The sequence below is a fragment of the Liolophura sinensis genome, chromosome 5 (assembly GCF_032854445.1).
Source record: "Liolophura sinensis isolate JHLJ2023 chromosome 5, CUHK_Ljap_v2, whole genome shotgun sequence".
Lineage (NCBI taxonomy): Eukaryota > Metazoa > Mollusca > Polyplacophora > Chitonida > Chitonidae > Liolophura > Liolophura sinensis.
In genome coordinates this window covers 4,368,086-4,388,428 of record NC_088299.1, presented here as the reverse complement: position 1 = coordinate 4,388,428, position 20,343 = coordinate 4,368,086, and the positions used below count along the sequence as shown (strand labels likewise).

The 20,343-nt window shown below is 41.1% G+C and overlaps 1 protein-coding gene across 1 annotated transcript; it reads right to left on the bottom strand.

Annotated features, from left to right (window-relative positions):
• Positions 1 to 2,199: 2,199 nt before the first annotated feature.
• LOC135465979 (beta,beta-carotene 15,15'-dioxygenase-like) lies at positions 2,200 to 9,636 on the bottom strand. Its single transcript, XM_064743362.1, has 8 exons — positions 9,567 to 9,636; positions 8,358 to 8,569; positions 7,299 to 7,539; positions 6,431 to 6,576; positions 5,698 to 5,803; positions 5,022 to 5,107; positions 4,035 to 4,146; positions 2,200 to 2,414 (listed from the first exon to the last, which is right to left on the bottom strand). The coding sequence occupies exons 1-8, from the start codon at positions 9,634 to 9,636 to the stop codon at positions 2,263 to 2,265; spliced, it is 1,125 nt and encodes a 374-aa protein (XP_064599432.1). The 3' UTR covers positions 2,200 to 2,262.
• Between the last annotated feature and the right edge of the window lie 10,707 nt (positions 9,637 to 20,343).

Below are 20,343 nucleotides of genomic sequence, written 5' to 3'. Positions count from 1 at the left end.
ACTGATAACTCGATGATACGAACTAATGTTTTGATGATACGAGCTGATGACTCGATGATATGAATTGATAACTCGATGATACGAATTGATGACTCGATGATACGAATTAATGTCTCGATGTTAAAAAAGATAGCCCGATGCCAGGAAACGACGGCAAGATGCTATAAGGCAATGACACGATGATACAAAGCGATGATACGATGTCAGGAAGTGATGGCACGAGGTTAAGAAATGATGTCATGATGATAAGAAGCGAAGGTACTAAACGATTACACGATACGACGAAGCGATGGTTATTGTGTTTTTATATACAAGGAAACGCTGGAGCACTGATGACGTAAACCGGCTTTCATAAATTTCTTATAAGCCATCCAGACATGGCCTACATAATAAGGTTATGTATATAAATGACGCCGTTCACCTGATTGTGAATAAGCTACCCGCATGTGCCAGTGTTTATACACGACTGCAATATTATGTGTGTTTCTGGGTCGCCCAGATAAATTCGACAAAACCGCTGACATACACCATGGAGTAGATTAGAATACGCTGCCTTCGTGTTTTTTTTTTCACATTTGTTAAGATATGGAAGGCGCATGGCCGAGATGTATATATATATATATATATATATATATATATATATATATATATATATATATATATATATATATGGCTTAATTTGTCCTATTTAGCATAGTCACATAACAGTTGTATAATCATCAGATTTGTTTCAAGCAGCTAGTGACATAATGATTATGTAACCATCAACTTTTGTTAGCTGTGTTATCATTCGTAAGCAGCTGCATGATTGTGTAATCATTTCTTGGTATAATGGTATTATCACATCTCTTGGTATAATGGTATTATCACATCTCTTGGTATAATGGTACGATCACATTTCTTGGTATAATGGTATTATCACATTTCTTAGTATGATGGTATTATCACATCTCTTGGTATAATGGTATTATCACATCTCTTGGTATAATGGTACGATCACATTTCTTGGTATAATGGTATTATCACATCTCTTGGTATAATGTATTATCACATTTCTTGGTATAATGGTATTGTCATATTTCTTGGTATAATGTATTATCACATTTCTTAGTATGATGGTATTATCATATTTCTTGGTATAATGTATTATCACATTTCTTGGTATAATGGTATTGTCATATTTCTTGGTGTAATGGTATTATCACATCTCTTGGTATAATGGTATTATCATATTTCTTGGTATAATGGTATTATCACATCTCTTAGTATAAAAGTAATATCATTTTTCTTGGTATAAAGGTACTATCACATTTCTTGGTATAAAGGTACTATCACATTTCTTGGTAAAATGGTATTATCACATCTCTTGGTATAATGGTATTATCACATTTCTTGGTATAATGATTATCAATCAGTTACTTCCTTGATAACTGTATAATTGTCATAAATTGGGACAACCTAACAACGTTATCATTAATTTGTTTACAGGCAACTCTGTAATCGATATAATGAAATAATCACACTTTAATAAGTGACAGAGTAATTTTATTATGTCAGCTTTAACAATAGATAACCTTTAGCCCTATACCATCAACTATTATCTTTTATTTATATGAACGGTTTAATTATATTCTAATGACCATGCATATGAATATAATATTATAATACTGCAAACAGAGTCAAGGGTTAACTCTGAATCCATTCGTTGAGGTTTTATTTAAAATAAAACAAGAACAGTTGGCTACACACTGACAAATATAAATGGGAACTATCAATCATATTACTAAAAATAAACATAAAAGTTTGGCAGTAGGAATACTTTATAAATGTCCACAGCAAGTGCAAATACAGCAACTTCAGGAGAAGTGAAATTTGGTTTCACACAAGAAATAAAGTAAAAAAAAGCAAAAAGTAAAACAGACTAAATAAAATGGCTAAAGGTGACGTGTGTTAGAGATATATAACATATGAGTTCTGCATATACATGTATAATGTCAAATGAGTATTACGCAGCAATATATATACCACAGATCAAAAAAGAAAGAACAAAAAATGCTTCCAACAAAGTTCATATTTTACCTCATTAAATGAAATTCGATGAATTTAAAGTAATTATACTCGTGTTTATAACCACTGTGTATGTCCATATTGATATAGAGACATACAAAGAATGTGTAGGTTTTTTTATTTAGTCTTCTTATTATTTTTTTTTTTGTTTTTTGACCGAAGCCAAGGGACCTTCTTTTTTGAGCAGTAATTTAGTTAAGACCAGACGAAACAGGCGTGAATGTCACGTGATAGAGAGACGTCAAACTGCGCGCGCCCTAGCTCCGTCATCGTTCGCGCGTCCAGCACCAGCAGGCAGGTCACGTGACGGGGTTTGGTCATTTTGTACAGCACAGAAAGCAGGGCTCCTGAAAAACAAGACAGTGCATGTATCTAGGCTATTGATGCTTGGGGCTTTACGTTGTACTTAACAATTTTTCAGTGATATGGCGACTAGGAGTAATTAGGTGTGTGTACACATACTGCGTCTTCTTGTGGCAGGGCGCGTTCATGCCGTAAAAATGCTACTGCCAATGTAGTATCATACTGGACACACCAGGCATAATGGCGTACCCTACCCAGTCACATTCTACTGACACCGGGCCAAGGAGTCTTATTTCCTTGCTCTAAGCGCCAAGCAAAGCAACAACAAGTACCATTTTTTAAAATCTTTGGCATGACCAGGCCCAGATTTGATCCCGTGTCTCTCGATCAAGAGAAAGAGGGAGAAAACAAGTTTCCCCTTCAAAATAAATGTTTTTGTCACTGTATGTCGCCTTACTAGAAGTTTCGTTTTCCCAGGGCCTCGAGCTGTTTTTCCAATGTTAGAAATTGCTATGAATCAAAAACTAGAAAATTTCAAGCATGAAAGTCAGCATGGATATTAAGCAAGACAGACAGCATAGTGGCATCGGTCTAAATCTGATTTTAGGTCTACTTGGTTTACAATTCCCATTCATTCAATTTTCACGTAAATCTCGAAAATCCGATGGTTGCAAAAGTTTTGAACTAGTTCGACTATTCATATGAAATACTATGCTAACTTGCACACAAGGATACTGGAAACAATACCTCTGATTTCACAAGTGTAAAAGTTTGTTTGAGAATAATTGCCATATTATGGTGCTAATGAACTAAAACTGGGTAAGACTTCCAGCAAACTGCGGATGGTTGTGGGTTTCCCCCCAGATCTTGCGCGGTTTCCTATGATCATAATCCTACCCACCGTCAAATAAGTGAAATATTCTTGAGTACGGCATAAAACACCAATTAAATAAATAAATAAGTAAATAAAACTGGATATGGCTACTAAACCTCCAGACAAACTCCATAGGTCTACTTTACCAATGCAACATGGAATTACTCGCAGCGGAATACCTCTGTGCTGAAATTTACCTTGGCCATGCAGTAAATATAAAATTTAACGTGTGTGACGTCGTGCATTTGTCGTGCTTACCGCCATCCTCATCAGTGGCACCGGGCAGTAAATATAAAATGTCACGTGTGTGACGTCATGCATTTGTCGTGCTTACCGCCATCCTCATCAGTGGCACCGAGCAGTAAACATAAAATGTCACGTGTGTGACGTCATGCATTCGTCGTGCTTACCGTCATCCTCATCAGTGGCACCGCGCAGTAAACATAAAATGTCACGTGTGTGACGTCATGCATTCGTCGTGCTTACCGTCATCCTCATCAGTGGCACCGGGCAGTAAACATAAAATGTTACATGTGTGACGTCATGCATTCGTTGTGCTTACCGTCATCCTCATCAGTGGCACCGGGCAGTAAATATAAAATGTAACATGTGTGACGTCATGCATTCGTCGTGCTTACCGTCATCCTCATCAGTGGCACCGGGCAGTAAATATAAAATGTCACGTGTGTGACGTTAGGCATTCGTCGTGCTTACTGTCATCCTCATCAGTCGCACCGGGCAGTAAATATAAAATGTAACATGTGTGACGTCATGCATTCGTCGTGCTTACCGTCATCCTCATCAGTGGCACCGGGACCCGGAATAAACACGGGCTCAGCCACGTAAGTCCCTTCTTCCTCCCACACCCAGGATTGCTTTGTCAGTGTGTCAATCTTCACTAGCTGAAACAGAGATCAGAACTGGAAACTAGGCGTCAAAACAGACATTTGTAATCTAACCGTAAACCAAAATGGACATTACAGATCAATAACTACAAGGCACGTAGACTTACAATGAGATAGTTCGAGACTACTTTGACGTTAGCTTTGCCAAAATTTTGTTTGGCCAAGGAAGGCCCCAAACCAGAGTCAGTTTTAAAGCCTGATGCAGTTACCGTAGCAGTCTGTCACGGCGTTTGAGACAAACATTACACATCAAATATGTCTCCACGCCCTGCATTTTACAGACGTTTTCGTTCCATATCTTTTCGTCACAGATATTTCATAGGCGGCTTGGGCCCGACATTTCCTGGTGATGCTTAAAACGACCCGTTGTACTGAAACCATCGACATATTTGACAGGGGCAGGTAACTGCATCAGGGTTTTAAATGGAGAGCGTTCTGGCGTTGGTTCGGGGCCTTCTTCGACCGAACAAAATTTTTGACAAACCTTACTTCAGAGCAACCTCGAACTGACACCGAGAGCACAAACGTCAGTCAAATATACCAATTTCCCTGCCAAAGCCCGACCGCCCTAGATCGCCTAAGTAGTCCATGAGAAGTCACAGTGCATGTTTTGCTCAGGACACACCGTCACCCATCCGGGAATCTAACTCTGATGAATTTCAGCTCTCACTTAAATTATATCGTTATCGCCACACTTAGTCTTGTTGTTTTCTTATTAAGTAAATAGGTTTCCGACGGGTAATTTTCAAGAATACGCTTTCCCATAAATAAACGCTGCTCGCGCTGTTACCCTAAAAGAGATGTTACAAAACCCCACATTTTTTTACTCTCATGGATTTCAAAATGACACAAGTAGAGGGTCAAAGACCTACCTTATTGATGTACTGTCCGCCTGCTCCGTAGATGTATCTGTATTTCTTTCCAAGTCGACCATCGTTGATATGTGGAAAATCCAGACCTGGAAACAAAAGTGTAAGGAAATCAGCTGGAAAGTAGCTCCGAGACTATACACCAGATAACTTATTTAGAACTTATTTTGCCCTTTTTGGCTTTGCCAGGGACATCGATAAGGTCGGTTTACTTCGAACGCTCCGGTTTCGTTCAACCGTAAACCTGACCAACATGATTGAAAAATTCTTGAGCACGGTATTAAACACTTAGCAATCAATCTTTGTTTAGACAATGGTGAGGTTTCAGGGCGCAATACTCCGGCGATAGTTCATTACCAGTGCAGTTTAAGTTTCCATCTTTCGTGTTGATAGCGTTAACACAGAACAATGCCGCGGGAGTTCGGCACTGGCATTGCAGTTAACATGCTTGCTTTTCAACGGTTAACTCAAAGACATGTCCTTTTCAATCCCATGCAGGAAGATTTTCTATCCCTCAGGAAATTTTCGAAATTACCGATTTCAATTCCAACTCCTATAAATCAAAATAACACAAATCAATCGATCAACCAATCGGTACTGATTTTTATATTCCAATGCTTTGCTTATCAGTCAGAACCAGCTTTGGTTGACAATAACTACTACACTGTTCTGTATTCACCTTGGTCAGAAAGTTTTTCATAGTCACACAAAACCTGTCCATTCTTCTGTTTGATGGCGCTGGCAGACGACTCCTTTACAGTCACAAGATTTTGCCCTGATGTTGCCTGTAAAATGTAAGCAGATCCCCCCCCCCCTTTAAGTGTTCATTATGCCTTAAATCTGTGGATTTCGAAAGAGTATTTTACGTTAGTTGAGATCCATTTGTCTTTCGTCAGCATTGCGCAGATTTGTGAAAAATTCTTCACTATGGCGTTGAACAAAAATCAAATAAATAAATAAATAAATAAATAAATAAATAAATAAATAAATAAATAAATAAATAAATAAATAAATAAATAAATAAATAAATAAATAAACATAATCACGGCTTCTATGAACTAAAGACGGATCATTTGTATCAGCAAGTATAAGCAAGTCAAGTACAGAGGGTAGTTTACGTTCGCAACTACTTTAAGGAAAAGAAAGTTAAATATACATTACACAACCAAGTACCAATGTGTTATCTACCTGTGTGTAAAATTCATATATCAAAGTTGGCTTGAGTACTGCGGTCTATAAAATCTGTGTTTTATTTGTTCACATCATAGGTTATGACGCTGCATAAGATAATCAGGTGCGCAAATACTGGAAGCTAGGATAGGTGAACAGAAGTGGATCTTGGCCAATTTAAAGCTGAATCAGTGTAAGTGAGTGAAATATGGCGAATATAGTGTGGACTATCAGTGACCTACCTTAGAATAGGTTGCTAATGGCAACACATATCGTCGTATTGTTGGTTCCGGATAAACTTCTCTCTGTTCCGATTTCACATTTTTCAGGTAAAACGTGTCGAGGATCTTCTTGTCTGGATATGCAGACACGTCTACCACAAGGTGTCCTGTCAGACAACCAATACAGACACATATGTACCATCCTTTGTATTACCGTCGTAATTAACAGTTTTCAGTCAAATGACGACAGAGTCCTTAGAGTGCATGTACGCGTAATTTGCCTCCCTGTTGCAGGGCGGATTTCAACCGTTCTTTTATCTTGTGTTGCTTCACTGACAAGAAGACAAGTAAGCCTCCCCACGCAAGCCATTATACTGATACGGGTCAACCAGTCGTTACACTATTCCCTTAATGCTGAACGTCAAGCAAAGAAGCTACTTCCTCTTTTAAGATCTTAGGTGTGACCCCAACACAGGACTGCCTTGGATCCATCGCTCGCGAAGCGGACGCTGTACGAACTGAGCCATCAGGACCTATAGGCTTGCAATGAACAAACAGCTGGTTATCACTTAGATTTAAATACAGATGAATATTTTTAAGTTCTCCGTAAAAAGAAATCAAAGAAATTATATAAATGAAATCTGCATGTACCATAAGTGATGCACCTAGAACAGCCTCATTTTGTGTTTTGTGACGAATAAACAAAACATACATGTAACAGAACACAAAAATCAGAACGTTAAATGGCCGATTAATGATTTCAAGAAGAATTTACGAATTTTAAAATATAATGCAATAAAAAAAATTCCCAAAAAGAAAAAGGAAATCATAAAAAAGTGCTGAAATATACAGATTTATAACTAATCCATTGGCAGGAAACAATTCATACCTTCTTCCTCGTAAGTGTTAATGTGATGAAACGTGAAAAATGGGTCCGCTAAGTATGGCGTCTTTGGATTTACTTCCTGTCCCGTTCTTCTGTCAACGATTCGGAATAGGTTCTGTTGTGGGAGAGAAGCGCACTTGTCAATGCGTAACACGTTCTGTTGTGAGAGAGATGGGTGCTTGTCAATGCGGAACAGGTTCTGTTCTGAGAGAGAAGGATACTTGTCAATGTCGAACAGATTCTGCTGTGATAAACAATGACATTTGTGAATTCGAAATATGTTCTGTTGAGAATGAACTGAGTTTGTCAGTGTGGAACATGTTCTGTTATGAAAGAGAAGGACGTTTGTCAGTGGGAAAGTGTTCTGTTATGAAAAAGAAGTGAACTTATCAATGTGGAACAGGTTCTGTTGTGAAAGAGAAGGGTACTTGTCAATGTGGAAAATATTCTGTTGTGAGAGACAAAGCTGCTTGTCTATGTAAAACAGCTTCTGTTGTGAGAAAGAGGGATTCTTGTTAATGTGGTACACGTTCTGTTGTCAGGGAAGGGTACTTGTCCACGTGGTACATGTTCTATTGTGAACAGAAGGCTTCATGTCAATGTGGAACAGTTTCTGTTCTGTGAGAGAAGCGTACTTATCAATGTGGAACAGGTTCTGTTGTGAAAGAGAAAGGTATGTCAGTGTGGAACAGGTTCTGATGTGAGAGAGAAGGGTACTTGTCAACGTGGAAAAAGGCCCTCTTCAGAGCTGGAGGGGCACTTGTCAATATGGAAATGGTTCTAATGTGAAGACAAGAATTCTTGTCAATGTGGAACAGGTTCTTTTGTGAAGACAAGGCTTCTTGTCAACGTGGTACAGGTTTTCACAGAGAGGGCTACTTGTCAATTAAAAAACGTTCTGTCACGAAAGAGAAGGGTACTTGTCCATATGGAACAGGTTCTGCCATGACATAGAAAGGTATTTGTCAGTGTTGAAAATGATTCAAACATAGCAAGTAAAGACTTTGCACTCATTTTCTTTAATTTTCTTTCAGGAAACAAATGGGTCCCTTTATGGCATACCTTTTCCGTTGCATGCCACTTGAGACAATCAGAATAGGTTTCCCTGGAGATACGCGACGTCATTAGGCCTAGGACGCTGACGGTGAGGGCCTGCTCCACGAGGACGTAGTAATTCTCTGACATGCCGAAGCTATGCAGGTAGGTCGGGTTCTTAGACCATCGGAAGGGAACAGACCCGACCACCTCGGCTTTGTCGTACACGTCCTTGCCGTCTGAAACAAACACGCTGTGAGAAAGAGCACTGTCTTACACCAAATCGTGAAGAACCCTGAAGTTTCTGTATGCCAATACTCGTTTTCTAAGTCAGGTTTCTTTGCTTACTGAATACTTGAACCAAATTTTCTAGTTATCCTGTCTGCCTAATTCTGAGATTTCTATCATGTTTCGTTGTGGGTTTAAAACCGGGCTCAGCCCGATTTCCTTTAAAAACAATGCTGACCACCGTCGTATAAGTGAAATATCATCTAGTACGGTGTAAAACAACAAATAAATAAATCTATTGTGTTTTGGGCGTTTTTGGAATTACAATTGGAATAAACCTTTATTTGCGCCTAAAAATGCACTTGTGGAGCGACAAGTAACGATTTACCATATTTTTTTGTTACTATTTTTTTTTCGTCTGTAGAACGGTGATCAGTTTTATGGCAGAAGAAAACTGGAGTGCCCGGAGTGAAACATCGGATATTGGAATGTAAATGACAAGCTTTTCCACCTGTGGCACACAAAGTGCTTGTCATCTGCAGGGCAAACACCAAGACTACTGAAAGTGGGGAAACCTCCAATGTTTCCTGTCTCTGTCTAGGATCCTAAACAATTCCACTGTATAAACAGTTCGTCCCTTTAACAAAACTTTAACAGAACACAACAACACATAATAACTCGTCTAAAATTTTACCAGTACACATGATGATTACAATCTGCCAGTCATCAAAAGAATCAAAAGGATCAGAAGGTGTTGCTTCCTCACGTCGATGACTCTATGAATGCGCATTCTGTCTGTCAATACACGGAACTTTTGGTTCTTCGAAGTCAAATTGTTATTCATAAAACATAACCACCATTGTGTAAGTGAATTAATGTTGAGTTGTGGAGAATATCTGATTTTTTGTCCCTCATCTGGGAGGACTCTCTGACACTGTACGTCGTCCGAACCGGTTCCTGAAAGAGCAATTGAGCAACAGACAAGCTTAGTTCCCCCAAACGACTTACCTGCAGGGACTGGGATCTTAACAAAGCTGTATTTGGGGGTTCCCTTGTAAGACTTGCCCACATTGTGCATCGTCCCGTCTGGTTCCCGGAGAAAGTGAGCCGTTGCCACGTCAACTACCACAAACTGCTCTATGTTATGCTTGAAAAAGAGTGGACAGCTGTTATAACTGCATAGAATAATACATGAATGAGGTATGCTTGCTGTTTTTATTTCTTTCTTACTTTAAAGTGAAAGGAAACCAAAAGAAAAAATGGAAATAACTTGAAACTATGCGTAAAATACTTTGGTTTAATTGTTTTTAGATTTTTTCAATTGCCGACCACTCTGTTTTCACGCTGCCATAGCCCTTGGATTGTTACCCTAAAATGTGCAAATCTGGTGGAAATTGAGGCCACAATTGATAATGAAAACATTTTCTCAATTGTTGCCGTTAACACGTTACTTAATAATAAGCGAAAACAATATAAAATTGCTTCGTGTGTTTATATTTTTGTTGAGTATACACGTACGACATATTTGTTCTGTTATTCTAAGAGAATGCTTCCGTTGATGTGTTGGGGTATTATATTGTTCCAGTATGGAAGTACAACCGACGGACATAATATATTCTGGTAGCACGCAGAAAACGTAAAATAACGTTAAATTTAACAGAAAGCATAAAATTATGTCAAAATTTACCAGAAAACATAAATTTACGTTTCATCTAACATTATTGTTTTTAGAGTGTATCGGTACTTGAAATGTGTTACTCACGCCACTGACGGTATCCAGCGTTGTCGGATCAACCTTGTGAATGACGTTTTTCTCAGTGGATGTGTACACGTAATCCGAGCACGGTGTCACAGTGACCACTGTGTTGTCACTTTTCGGCGGAGATTGAAACCACGTTAACATCCTGTTAGCATGATCCAAACCCTTATATTAAAACCAAAATTGATAAACGCCACCGAGAATGATTTCAGATCTTACCCGTGATTATACACGTGCGACGATAGATCAAATCTTGTTCATATTATAGACCTATATATATATAATGTTTATCTTCGTACGTTACGTAATTGCGTTTTATTATCGTGACCATGTATTGCGTTATTATATACTATACGTGTAGTCCAGAATGGTTGATTGATTATTGTTAATTCCATACTGTAGACTGTTTATCTTAAAGGTGAAGGTCAGTTTTATGGGTTGAGGAAACCGGCATGCCATGGTTAAACCACCAACCGGAATGCCATTGTTAAACTACCAACCGGTATGCCATGGTGAAACTACCACACCAACCGGAATGCCATGGTTAAACCACAAACTGGAATGGCATGGTTAAACTACCAACCGGGATGCCATGGTTAAACCACCAACCGGAATGCCATGGTTAAACCACCAACCGGAATGCCATTGTTAAACTACCAACCGGTATGCCATGGTGAAACTACCACACCAACCGGAATGCCATGGTTAAACCACAAACTGGAATGGCATGGTTAAACTACCAACCGGGATGCCATGGTTAAACCACCAACCGGAATGCCATGGTTAAACCACCAACCAGAATGCCATGGTTAAACCACCAACCGGAATGCCATGATTAAACTACCAACCGGAATGTCATGGTTAAACCACAAACTGGAATGGCATGGTTAAACTACCAACCGGGATGCCATGGTTAAACCACCAACCGGAATGCCATGGTTAAACCACCAACCAGAATGCCATGGTTAAACCACCAACCGGAATGCCATGATTAAACTACCAACCGGAATGCCATGGTTAAACCACCAACCAGAATGCCATGATTAAACTACCAACCGGAATGCCATGGTTAAACCACCAACCGGAATGCCATGGTTAAACTACCAGCCGGAATGCCATGGTTAAACTACCAACCGGAATGCCATGGTTAAACCACCAACCAGAATGCCATGGTTAAACCACCTACTGGAATGCCATGGTTAAACCACCAACCGGAATGCCATGATTAAACTACCAGCCGGAATGCCATGGTTAAACCACCTACTGGAATGCCATGGTTAAACCACCAACCGGAATGCCATGATTAAACTACCAGCCGGAATGCCATGATTAAACCACCAACCGGAATGCCACGGTTAAACCACCAACCGGAATGCCATGGTTAAACCACCAACCGGAATGCCATGGTTAAACTACCAGCCGGAATGCCATGGTTATAAAACCAACCGAAATGCCATGGTTAAACCACCAACCGGAATGCCATGGTTAAACTGCAAGGGCCACTCGTGCGACATTGACCGCTTGTCACTACCAGGGCTCCTCACACAATGAAAGCGGTGAAATCTAAAAAATTCCCAGTCCAAGGCCGGGACTAAACACGCATTCGTGGTTAGGATTGGGTTCACCTTAACATCCAACACATCGAGTAACCTGGTGAATGAAAATGATACAAGTATCTTTGTAACTCCTACTCTCAAAATAATATTCTGTTAAATTTAACAGAAAGTCTGTTGTCTGCGTGATCCTAGAATGTATTCTGCTATTGCAGCAGATTATTCTGTTAAATATGACACAAATATTCTATTAATTCAACATAATTCTGTGAGACAAGATATTATGTTGAACGTGACAGAATACTGTGTGAAAATAACAGAATACATTGTAGCATCACTCAGATAATAGACTTTATGTTAAATTTAACAGAATAACTTTTGGAGTGTATAAGCTTTATATTAAATACATGTACATTTGAAGGCATGGAGTATAACCCAGGCATATACCTTTGGAAGATGTTTTTGCAGGGGTCCGGGTAGCCCGTTGTACCGAATTCACTCATGACTATTCTGTTCGCGGCCTTGCTTTTTTGGTACGCTTCACTTCTGACATATTTACTGCGGTATTGTACCTTCCCCTCGGAAATTTCAAACTTGTGCAAAATAGCCAGGCCATCAAACCAGTGGTTGTACTGGCTGTCACCGACCTCAAATATCCCAGGTCCATTTCTGTACATGCTTCCGTTGATCCATAGGGGGATTTGCCCTGAAAAGATGTGCATATATGAACAGTTGCAATCAAAGCGGGACTGAGGGGCATGTTTAGCCGTCTGTACCGAAGATTCTGGCCAAAAAATCCATATTTGCTAATCAAATCAGTACATGATAGATTCTTTCCTGCTTTATTTATAGTGTTAAAATAAATTTCAAGTTTGCAAAATGCAACCCGTTTCATGGATTTTAGAAATCATATTACCAGATTTGAACGATTAAACATGTGCTGATATTTTGTGAAAGATAATTAATATGAAGACCTCTTATGAATTAGCAATGCATAGCGTACAGAATACTGACTTCCGACAACGATATCATAGACAACTCTCGAATGCTGTTCACATGAATCCGCCCTACACGCAATTTCTAACTTTAAAGGCAGAAACATGCATGTTTATCCAAGTTGCATGCATATGTCGTCATATAAATTATCTTATTTTAACAAAACTGTAATCTGCTGTTAAATTATTATTACTGACATTTTTTTATGTTTATTATCCACGTAATTGAGCGAGTGAGTGAGTGCGTGCTTAAGGTTTAACGTCGTACTTAACAATTTTTCAGTCATATGACAACGAAGGAGTCCTTAGAGTGTATGTAATGTGCCTCCTTGTTGCAGGACGGATTTCCACCTCTCTATTATCTAGTGCTGCTTTACTGAGACGACTTACCGAAGGCAAGTAAGCTGCCCCGCCCGAGCCATTATACTGGGTCAACCAGTAAATGCACTACGCCCTTAACGCTGAAGGGAAAGCTACAACTTCCTCTTTTTTAAGGTCTTAGGTTGACCGGACCCAGGTCCACGCAAATGACAATCAAGTGTTACCTGATGCCGCCTGTTCTGTCATATTAAACTTTACACAGTAAGCCATTTGTCACTGTATACTCTGCCAAATCTGTCCCACTGACACTACAACAACACCATTAAAGTTCCTTACTAGGCTTAACCTTATTAGACATGTTTTATGCTTTTCTTTGAGCCTGCTGTATACATGTATACATAGATAAAACGTGCTTCACTTGGCACAATTCTTCTGAGGAAGATTTAATTAATGTCGATGTTGAAATAGTCAAATTGAATTTCTTCGGAGATGCTTATTATTTGTTCAAGATTTCCGTACAAATTGTGCTAGTGGTTACAGTGGTGTGAAGCCAACGTAGGGATTGGCGCATGCGTTGTAAAGAGTATGCATAACATCAAGACGGTGTCTCCTTGTATTATGGTAATGCCAATACTGACATTTCCATATTGGTGCCTCACTACAGTAAACGGATATTGTCATGCCGATGTCTGTAAGACACGAGGTACTTGTTACCATGACCACGAGCACTTGTAACGTATGTCGTAAAGACGAGAGACCAGACAGATCGTATGCCATGATGTACCTGGTTCGCCATACTACACCAGTAAAACCAGAGTAACAATGGGCCTGTTTCGGCAAAGACTACACCAATAAACCCAGAGTAACAAAGAATCTGTTCAACAAGAGCAAAGACCATCGCACCATAAGCTTAAACGTTCATTATTTGATGCTGTTCAAAAAACCCAGAGATACCTACCAGATCTCGGCCATAGACAAGCAAATGATGCCGGGTAAGACCCAATATGTGCAAAAGACCTTTACAGGTGGCACCTCTGCTCCGTATGGGTATTTGCTAGTGGATTTTATGCAAACCACGCCCGATCATCTTCATTTGCGGGCGTATGTTTTTCAGGACAAAGCCTAGTACGTGTGCCAAAGACATAAAACCCTCCCACACCTCACAGGCCCGGTCAGTGTACAACTTCGCCCCTTTGTTGAAACTCCTTGTGATCCTAAAATCCAATGTAAGATACTTCGTGAACCCGAATCAGCGTTTATCCGTTGCTAAGAATGTGCTAAAATGTGTGAAATGAGAACCTTCCCCCCACTCCGTCTCAGAAGGCACGGTTGCGGCGGTAAGATGGCTGCGCACGCTCGTGAAAAAGAGTGTCCCGCCACATCCCATTGTACACAAAGGCAGGCTTATTCGTGCCTTGTTAGTCTACATCGTCGCCCCCTTGGGGCCTCTGTCCTCGGTCGATTGTTCCGTGGTCGCTAGATCGAGACATAGCACATATCAAAAAGTTGTCAAACCGCGGCCGTTAGAGAGATTGATTCAAGGCATGAAATCACCTTAACTGATCCCATCTACCGTCAAAGCTTTAAACACGTTGGATGGAGACATGGAAGGCAAATTAGAAAGAAACAGAGCCTTGTCCAATGAAGACAAGATCTAACAATACCAACACGTCCTGCAACGCTACCTGACATTCAAGATCAATACCAGCAACGAGGAGCACCACCTCCTCTCACGATCATCCCACAACCACCACCACCAACACCACCACAAATAACACCGCTAGAACCCACGTGGGTCACAACACAAAAGAGTAAACCGCCAGGGGGAGAAACGGCGCAAGCTTCCACCGGTGAGGACTCTGCGACAATGACTTTACCGGGGACGCCCCGACGTCCCCGAACGTTCCATAACTTTCGCCCCAGGACGTCTCGCAGCCTTTGTCCCGCTCCACGCATGTTATAGAAACCAACGGAGTCGCAGAAGAGGAAGAAGACACATACTCCCTCCACTACCCCCGGGCTTACATTCCACGCCTGGCATTGTCCTACCACAGCGCTGGAACCCTTATTAAAACTCCGTCTCCTGAAAGAGTAAGGTTAGTCGCTCAACGGGACGTCCTGTGAACAGCATGTTTTATATGACGCTACCCACAAATAGCTCGCTCGACTTTTCCAAGGAATACGTTGACGCATTACACCACACAGTTCCACCAACAGAATTTGGCGAGTGGGAATGTGGACTGGCGGAAGTACCCGCGATTGTTGTACAATGTAGGCCGCAACGAGGTCTGGTTTGGTGTGTTTCGGCAATATTGTACCCACAAGACATTCCTGCGGGAAGGAGATTACCCTACACCCACCATTTTTGCACAGGCTCTGAACATCCAATTGAGGAAGAACCCCAATGGCTTGGTTAAACCAGTGGCAGATCAGATCGCTTTGGGGTATGACAGTATCCTAAACAAAAGTATACGCTGGACTCTAAATCCTCACAAGCCGTGAGCTTTAGCCCACGATTAATAAAGGTTATGAGCATTACCGATGACGGCGTCCTGAATGGCCCAGCAGATGTGATTCTTTTGGATTCATATCACCTGCAAAACACCATCCCCGGGCTGTACGTGTACTCGGATATCACCGAACCCCGCGTAGTGGGGGATACGTTAGACCCACTGCTTCGCCTCGTCCCGCCCCGTGGGTCGTACGGAGACCACATCACAGAGACCTTCACGCACATCGAGTACATTCCAGTGCAGAAGCATTTCGCCACGATCGAAATCCATATTAGGGACGACGCCGGCGGCCCTGTACCATTTGAAGGTGGGAAAGTGATAGTAACGCTTCACTTTCGCCAATGACGGGGCTTACCTCTCCTGTAACCCGCTGCCGCTTAAAGGCTGACCATCACGATGGCGGACGCTCAACAGCCCTACATTACGAAAATTGCAACCAGGCTGGTGGAAGTGGATTTCCTGTCTTTCCGGGAGCGCGAATACAACGTGCTAGGGAGTCTCCTTAAAGCACTGGGCTCAGAAGGAGGGCCTGGGCTGTTGACAAAGCTAGGCAATACCGAAGGACGTCCTCTTGCAAAGTGCAGTGGATGGCGCGAGAGACATTTTCTGAGGGACCCCCGTCAAAAAAGCCCTCAAACGCCAGGCAGCGGAAGGAGGTAAACGCCTAATGGTCAAATCCGGTCGTCTGATCGGTCAGTCGGTGGGCCTATCAGCTCCTGATCGACCTACTCCTCAGCCCAATATAACTCGCCCATGGAAGCGCCCTCGGACACACACAAGCGCCAACGTCCGACGAAAACACCTTGTGACATCTTTGGCTAACCACGATGGCCTCACTTCACCCCGTTTAATGCCCGTCGGTCAACAGTGAAGTTGATTTGTAGACTTCACCACCGACCCAAACCAGTAAATAAGAAGGATTTTTTTTTTTTTTTTTTTTTTTTTTTTTTTTGATTGGTGTTTTACGCCGTACTCAAGAATACTTCACTTATACGACGGCGGCCAGCATTATGGTGGGTGCAAACCGGGTAGAGCCCGGGGGAAACCCACGACCATCCGCAGGTTGCTGGCAGACCTTCCCACGTACGGCCGAAGAGGAAGGCAGCAAGAGCTGGTCTTGAACTCACAGCATTGGTGAGAGGCTTCTGGGTCATTACGCTGCGCTAGCGCGCTAACCGACTGAACCACGGAGGCCCCAAATAAGAAGGACGTTGGGTGCCAACATCACAAACTGTGATTCCCTAGAATTTTTTTTATCGCCAACGGGGATCAGGACACTTACTTGGACTTGGTTAACACGTATTTGTACGTGAGAGTTAAAGTGGTGAATGGCAAAGGTGAGACACTCGCACTGACTTGGCAGCAAGTGGATGTCTCCATCAACGACAAGCTCATCAGTGCCTCCACCATGTACACCTCTCGGGTGTATATCGAGATGCTGATTTCAAGACCGTGTTGGAGGAAGCACTGTATTTGCAAGAAAAGTCAAAGGCCACCCCGGTATACAGCTAAGACATTTGAAAGCTCAGGAGAAAGCCCCAGCGAACTATCCGATCCGCCGCGTCCTGACTAAATATTTCTCAGTGGCCCAGGGACATACCAGCGTCAACGAATAAAACTTATTTTGGGGGAGTCTCCCCAAACGCCGGATTATAGGCTGTGTGTGGAACACCGCGTTTGACCGAGTGTACTCTAAAAATCCCTTCAATTTTCAATATTTCTACATTAACTAAGTGACCGTGCACGTGGGAGGATGTCAGCTTCCGGCCGAGCCACTCACCATAATATAATTGACTTATATATATAATACTATGAGGATGTGTGTGTTTTTTTTCCTTTGATTAGAATATTGTATGCTTAGATTTGACCATTCTCTTTCGAGGATGTGGTTGGCACTGAAACACCATGACGTCATACCACGTCCTATGACGTCGGGAGGGGATCATGATGACGTTATCGCTCGTCCCCTCTACCAATAACAACGCCCCGTTTAGTCCCCCTCCGCCGACTCCGCCCCCATCCAGGGTTTACTCACGTCCTCGTCTCCCTCTTCCATAAGAATAACCCAGGATTTACTCCCCCTCCCTCCAATCCCATAAGAGTATTCCCCCATAAGCGGCGAAATTGACCTGATACACTACTTACGTTGGCGCACATAGGAATGAATGAATGATTATGGCTTAACACGACATCGGCAGTATTTCATTCATATCTTTGCGACATTGACGTATATACGAGCTTTCTGCTAGAAGAGTTTGAAGGTCTCACATATTTATTCGATTATGAGTGCCGTTTAACGCTGCCCCTAACATTTTGTTCAACCTTATGTTGACGTCTAATACATATTTGATATATAAATATACAGCACATGCAGCTATTAACACATGTTCAACACATATATAATAAACTGTAGGTGTTTTCCCTTTCTAGTCTTTATCCTGATGTTTTTCTTACCTTCTCATTTGACACAAGCTTACAGGCGTTAGGTACCGAAGAATCTTTCACTTTAATATGGGTGAAGAGATGTATGAATGAATGTATGCAAATATGGGTTACATTTGTACACACATATATATAGCCTTTGGCAACATTATAAACTTTATATTTTCCTCCCACCATAACGCTGGCGGCCGCCGTATAAATGAAATATTCTCTAGTATACGGGCACCTGGGATTAAGGTAAACGTCCCGTAATTCCAGGGCGTACACAGAACAAAGATAGACGTCTCGTTATCCCGGCCGTACATAGAACACCATTCACATAAACAAACAGCTCTTGGCTTAAGCTACTGATGTACGACAGCGTAGGCTATACATCAACCACATCTACATATGCGTGATCATAAAAGACTATATAGCTACAGTCTTACATTTCAGTGGAGATTCACCCGCAGTGAACTGTACATATTAAACACAGTTTCTACTCGATGGATTACCTGGGGTTCCCTACCTTGGATTTGTCCGGGAATGAGCTCCGGAGTTTCCGGGCTAGTCATGTAAAGGCTTTCCATGTCGGGGTCTCCCTGTATTCTCCTCCCAGGGTAAGGATACTCCTTCCCACTTGTTCAGCGCTGCAGTTCACTGAAGCCGAACGAACACTTCGTTCGAGTCTATATTTTTTTACGCTACATCAAACATCCGGGTCATTTGCCGCGTCAAAAATACGTGGGTATGACACCTGTATTGATGTTTAAAAGGAACATACCATATTTTTTTTCATTCTATGTGCGTGAAAGTACACCATCAGATACTGATGAAGACCGGTCAATCTAGTCTCTGCAAACAAGCGGAATTGTGTTATTGGGGTCTCAAATAAGTGGTAGAACGTTGAAGGAGAAGAAAACATAAGAATAATGGCAAAATCAGATGAAAGAGCGTCAAAACTTATTTGCAAATATGATTTTTAATATTTTTTGCTATTTTTTTTAAGAGAAAAGGGTATTTGAAAATAGTTTTGAATGGTTTGTATTTGGGACCAACTTTTGGTATTTGTCGTTGTTGCATATTGTTCTAAATAAGGATGTGATTCTTGTCTAATAAATTTATTTGAATGTAAATTTGTTTATATCGAAACATATGCATTTAACCTAAATTATGATAATATTTATGAACATATTGAAAATATAAATATGATCCAAATTGAGGTTTAATACATTTGTTAGTTGAAAAGAACATATTCTAGAGCAAAAACATTGATTAAACCCGACTTAAATCCTCATTTATATCATTATTAACCAAAGACTATAAATACCAAAAGTTGGTCCCAAATACCCACCATACAAAAATTATTTTCAAGTGTCTTTTTCTCCATAAGGAAAAATTGGAAAAATTATTGAAGACCACATTTAGGAATAACATTTCGCACTCTTTCATCTGAACTTTGTCATTCTCTGCACCTTTAACAGTCTATGTAAATGTAAAATAGCCGTCCTACAGACTGATATATTTCTTTCATTTTGAAGAAGCATGTTTGTATTATTGCTTGACTGACTGAGTTATTGCTTGCTTGTTTAATTTACCAGTTGGCTGGTTGATTGGTGAACCGCGGTAAGATCCATTTGTGGTAGAAACCATATAGAAATAAAAATGAACAACTTTTCCACGTGTACTTGGAAAATAACAGAACTTCATGTAAAGCCACACGAGTAGTGTCTGTGGCGTGTTGCCAAAATAAACTGGAGGCAAGAGGCTGCGATTCCTTGCCAGATACTACGATCTAACCACCACCTCGTTTGTCTACGCGATTGAAAGACCACCAATTGGCCGCACGGCTACGCTCCGTCTCCAAGCCTGCTAACAAGCTAATAATCAGAGATTTAGATATATACCGGTATAGCATTAGATTGATTGATTGACTGGTCTTTGACGCCGTGATCAAAAATTTTTCACTTAAATGGCGGCAGTCAAGTTTATGAGTGGATGAAACCGGAAGTACACCGACCTTGCAAGAAACTTGACAAAACTCTTGACTCGGAGTTACAGTCGGAAGAGCGCTAGCTGGATTCGAGCACGCTAATTCATTCGCCAAGGTTTAGGCCCCGTGGCCCAGCTTGATAGCAGATACCCGTAAGCGACAATCTACACCAATCATGAAGTTACAAATGACAAGGGCAGATGAAGCAATCTACTTGGTTGTCCTGCAAG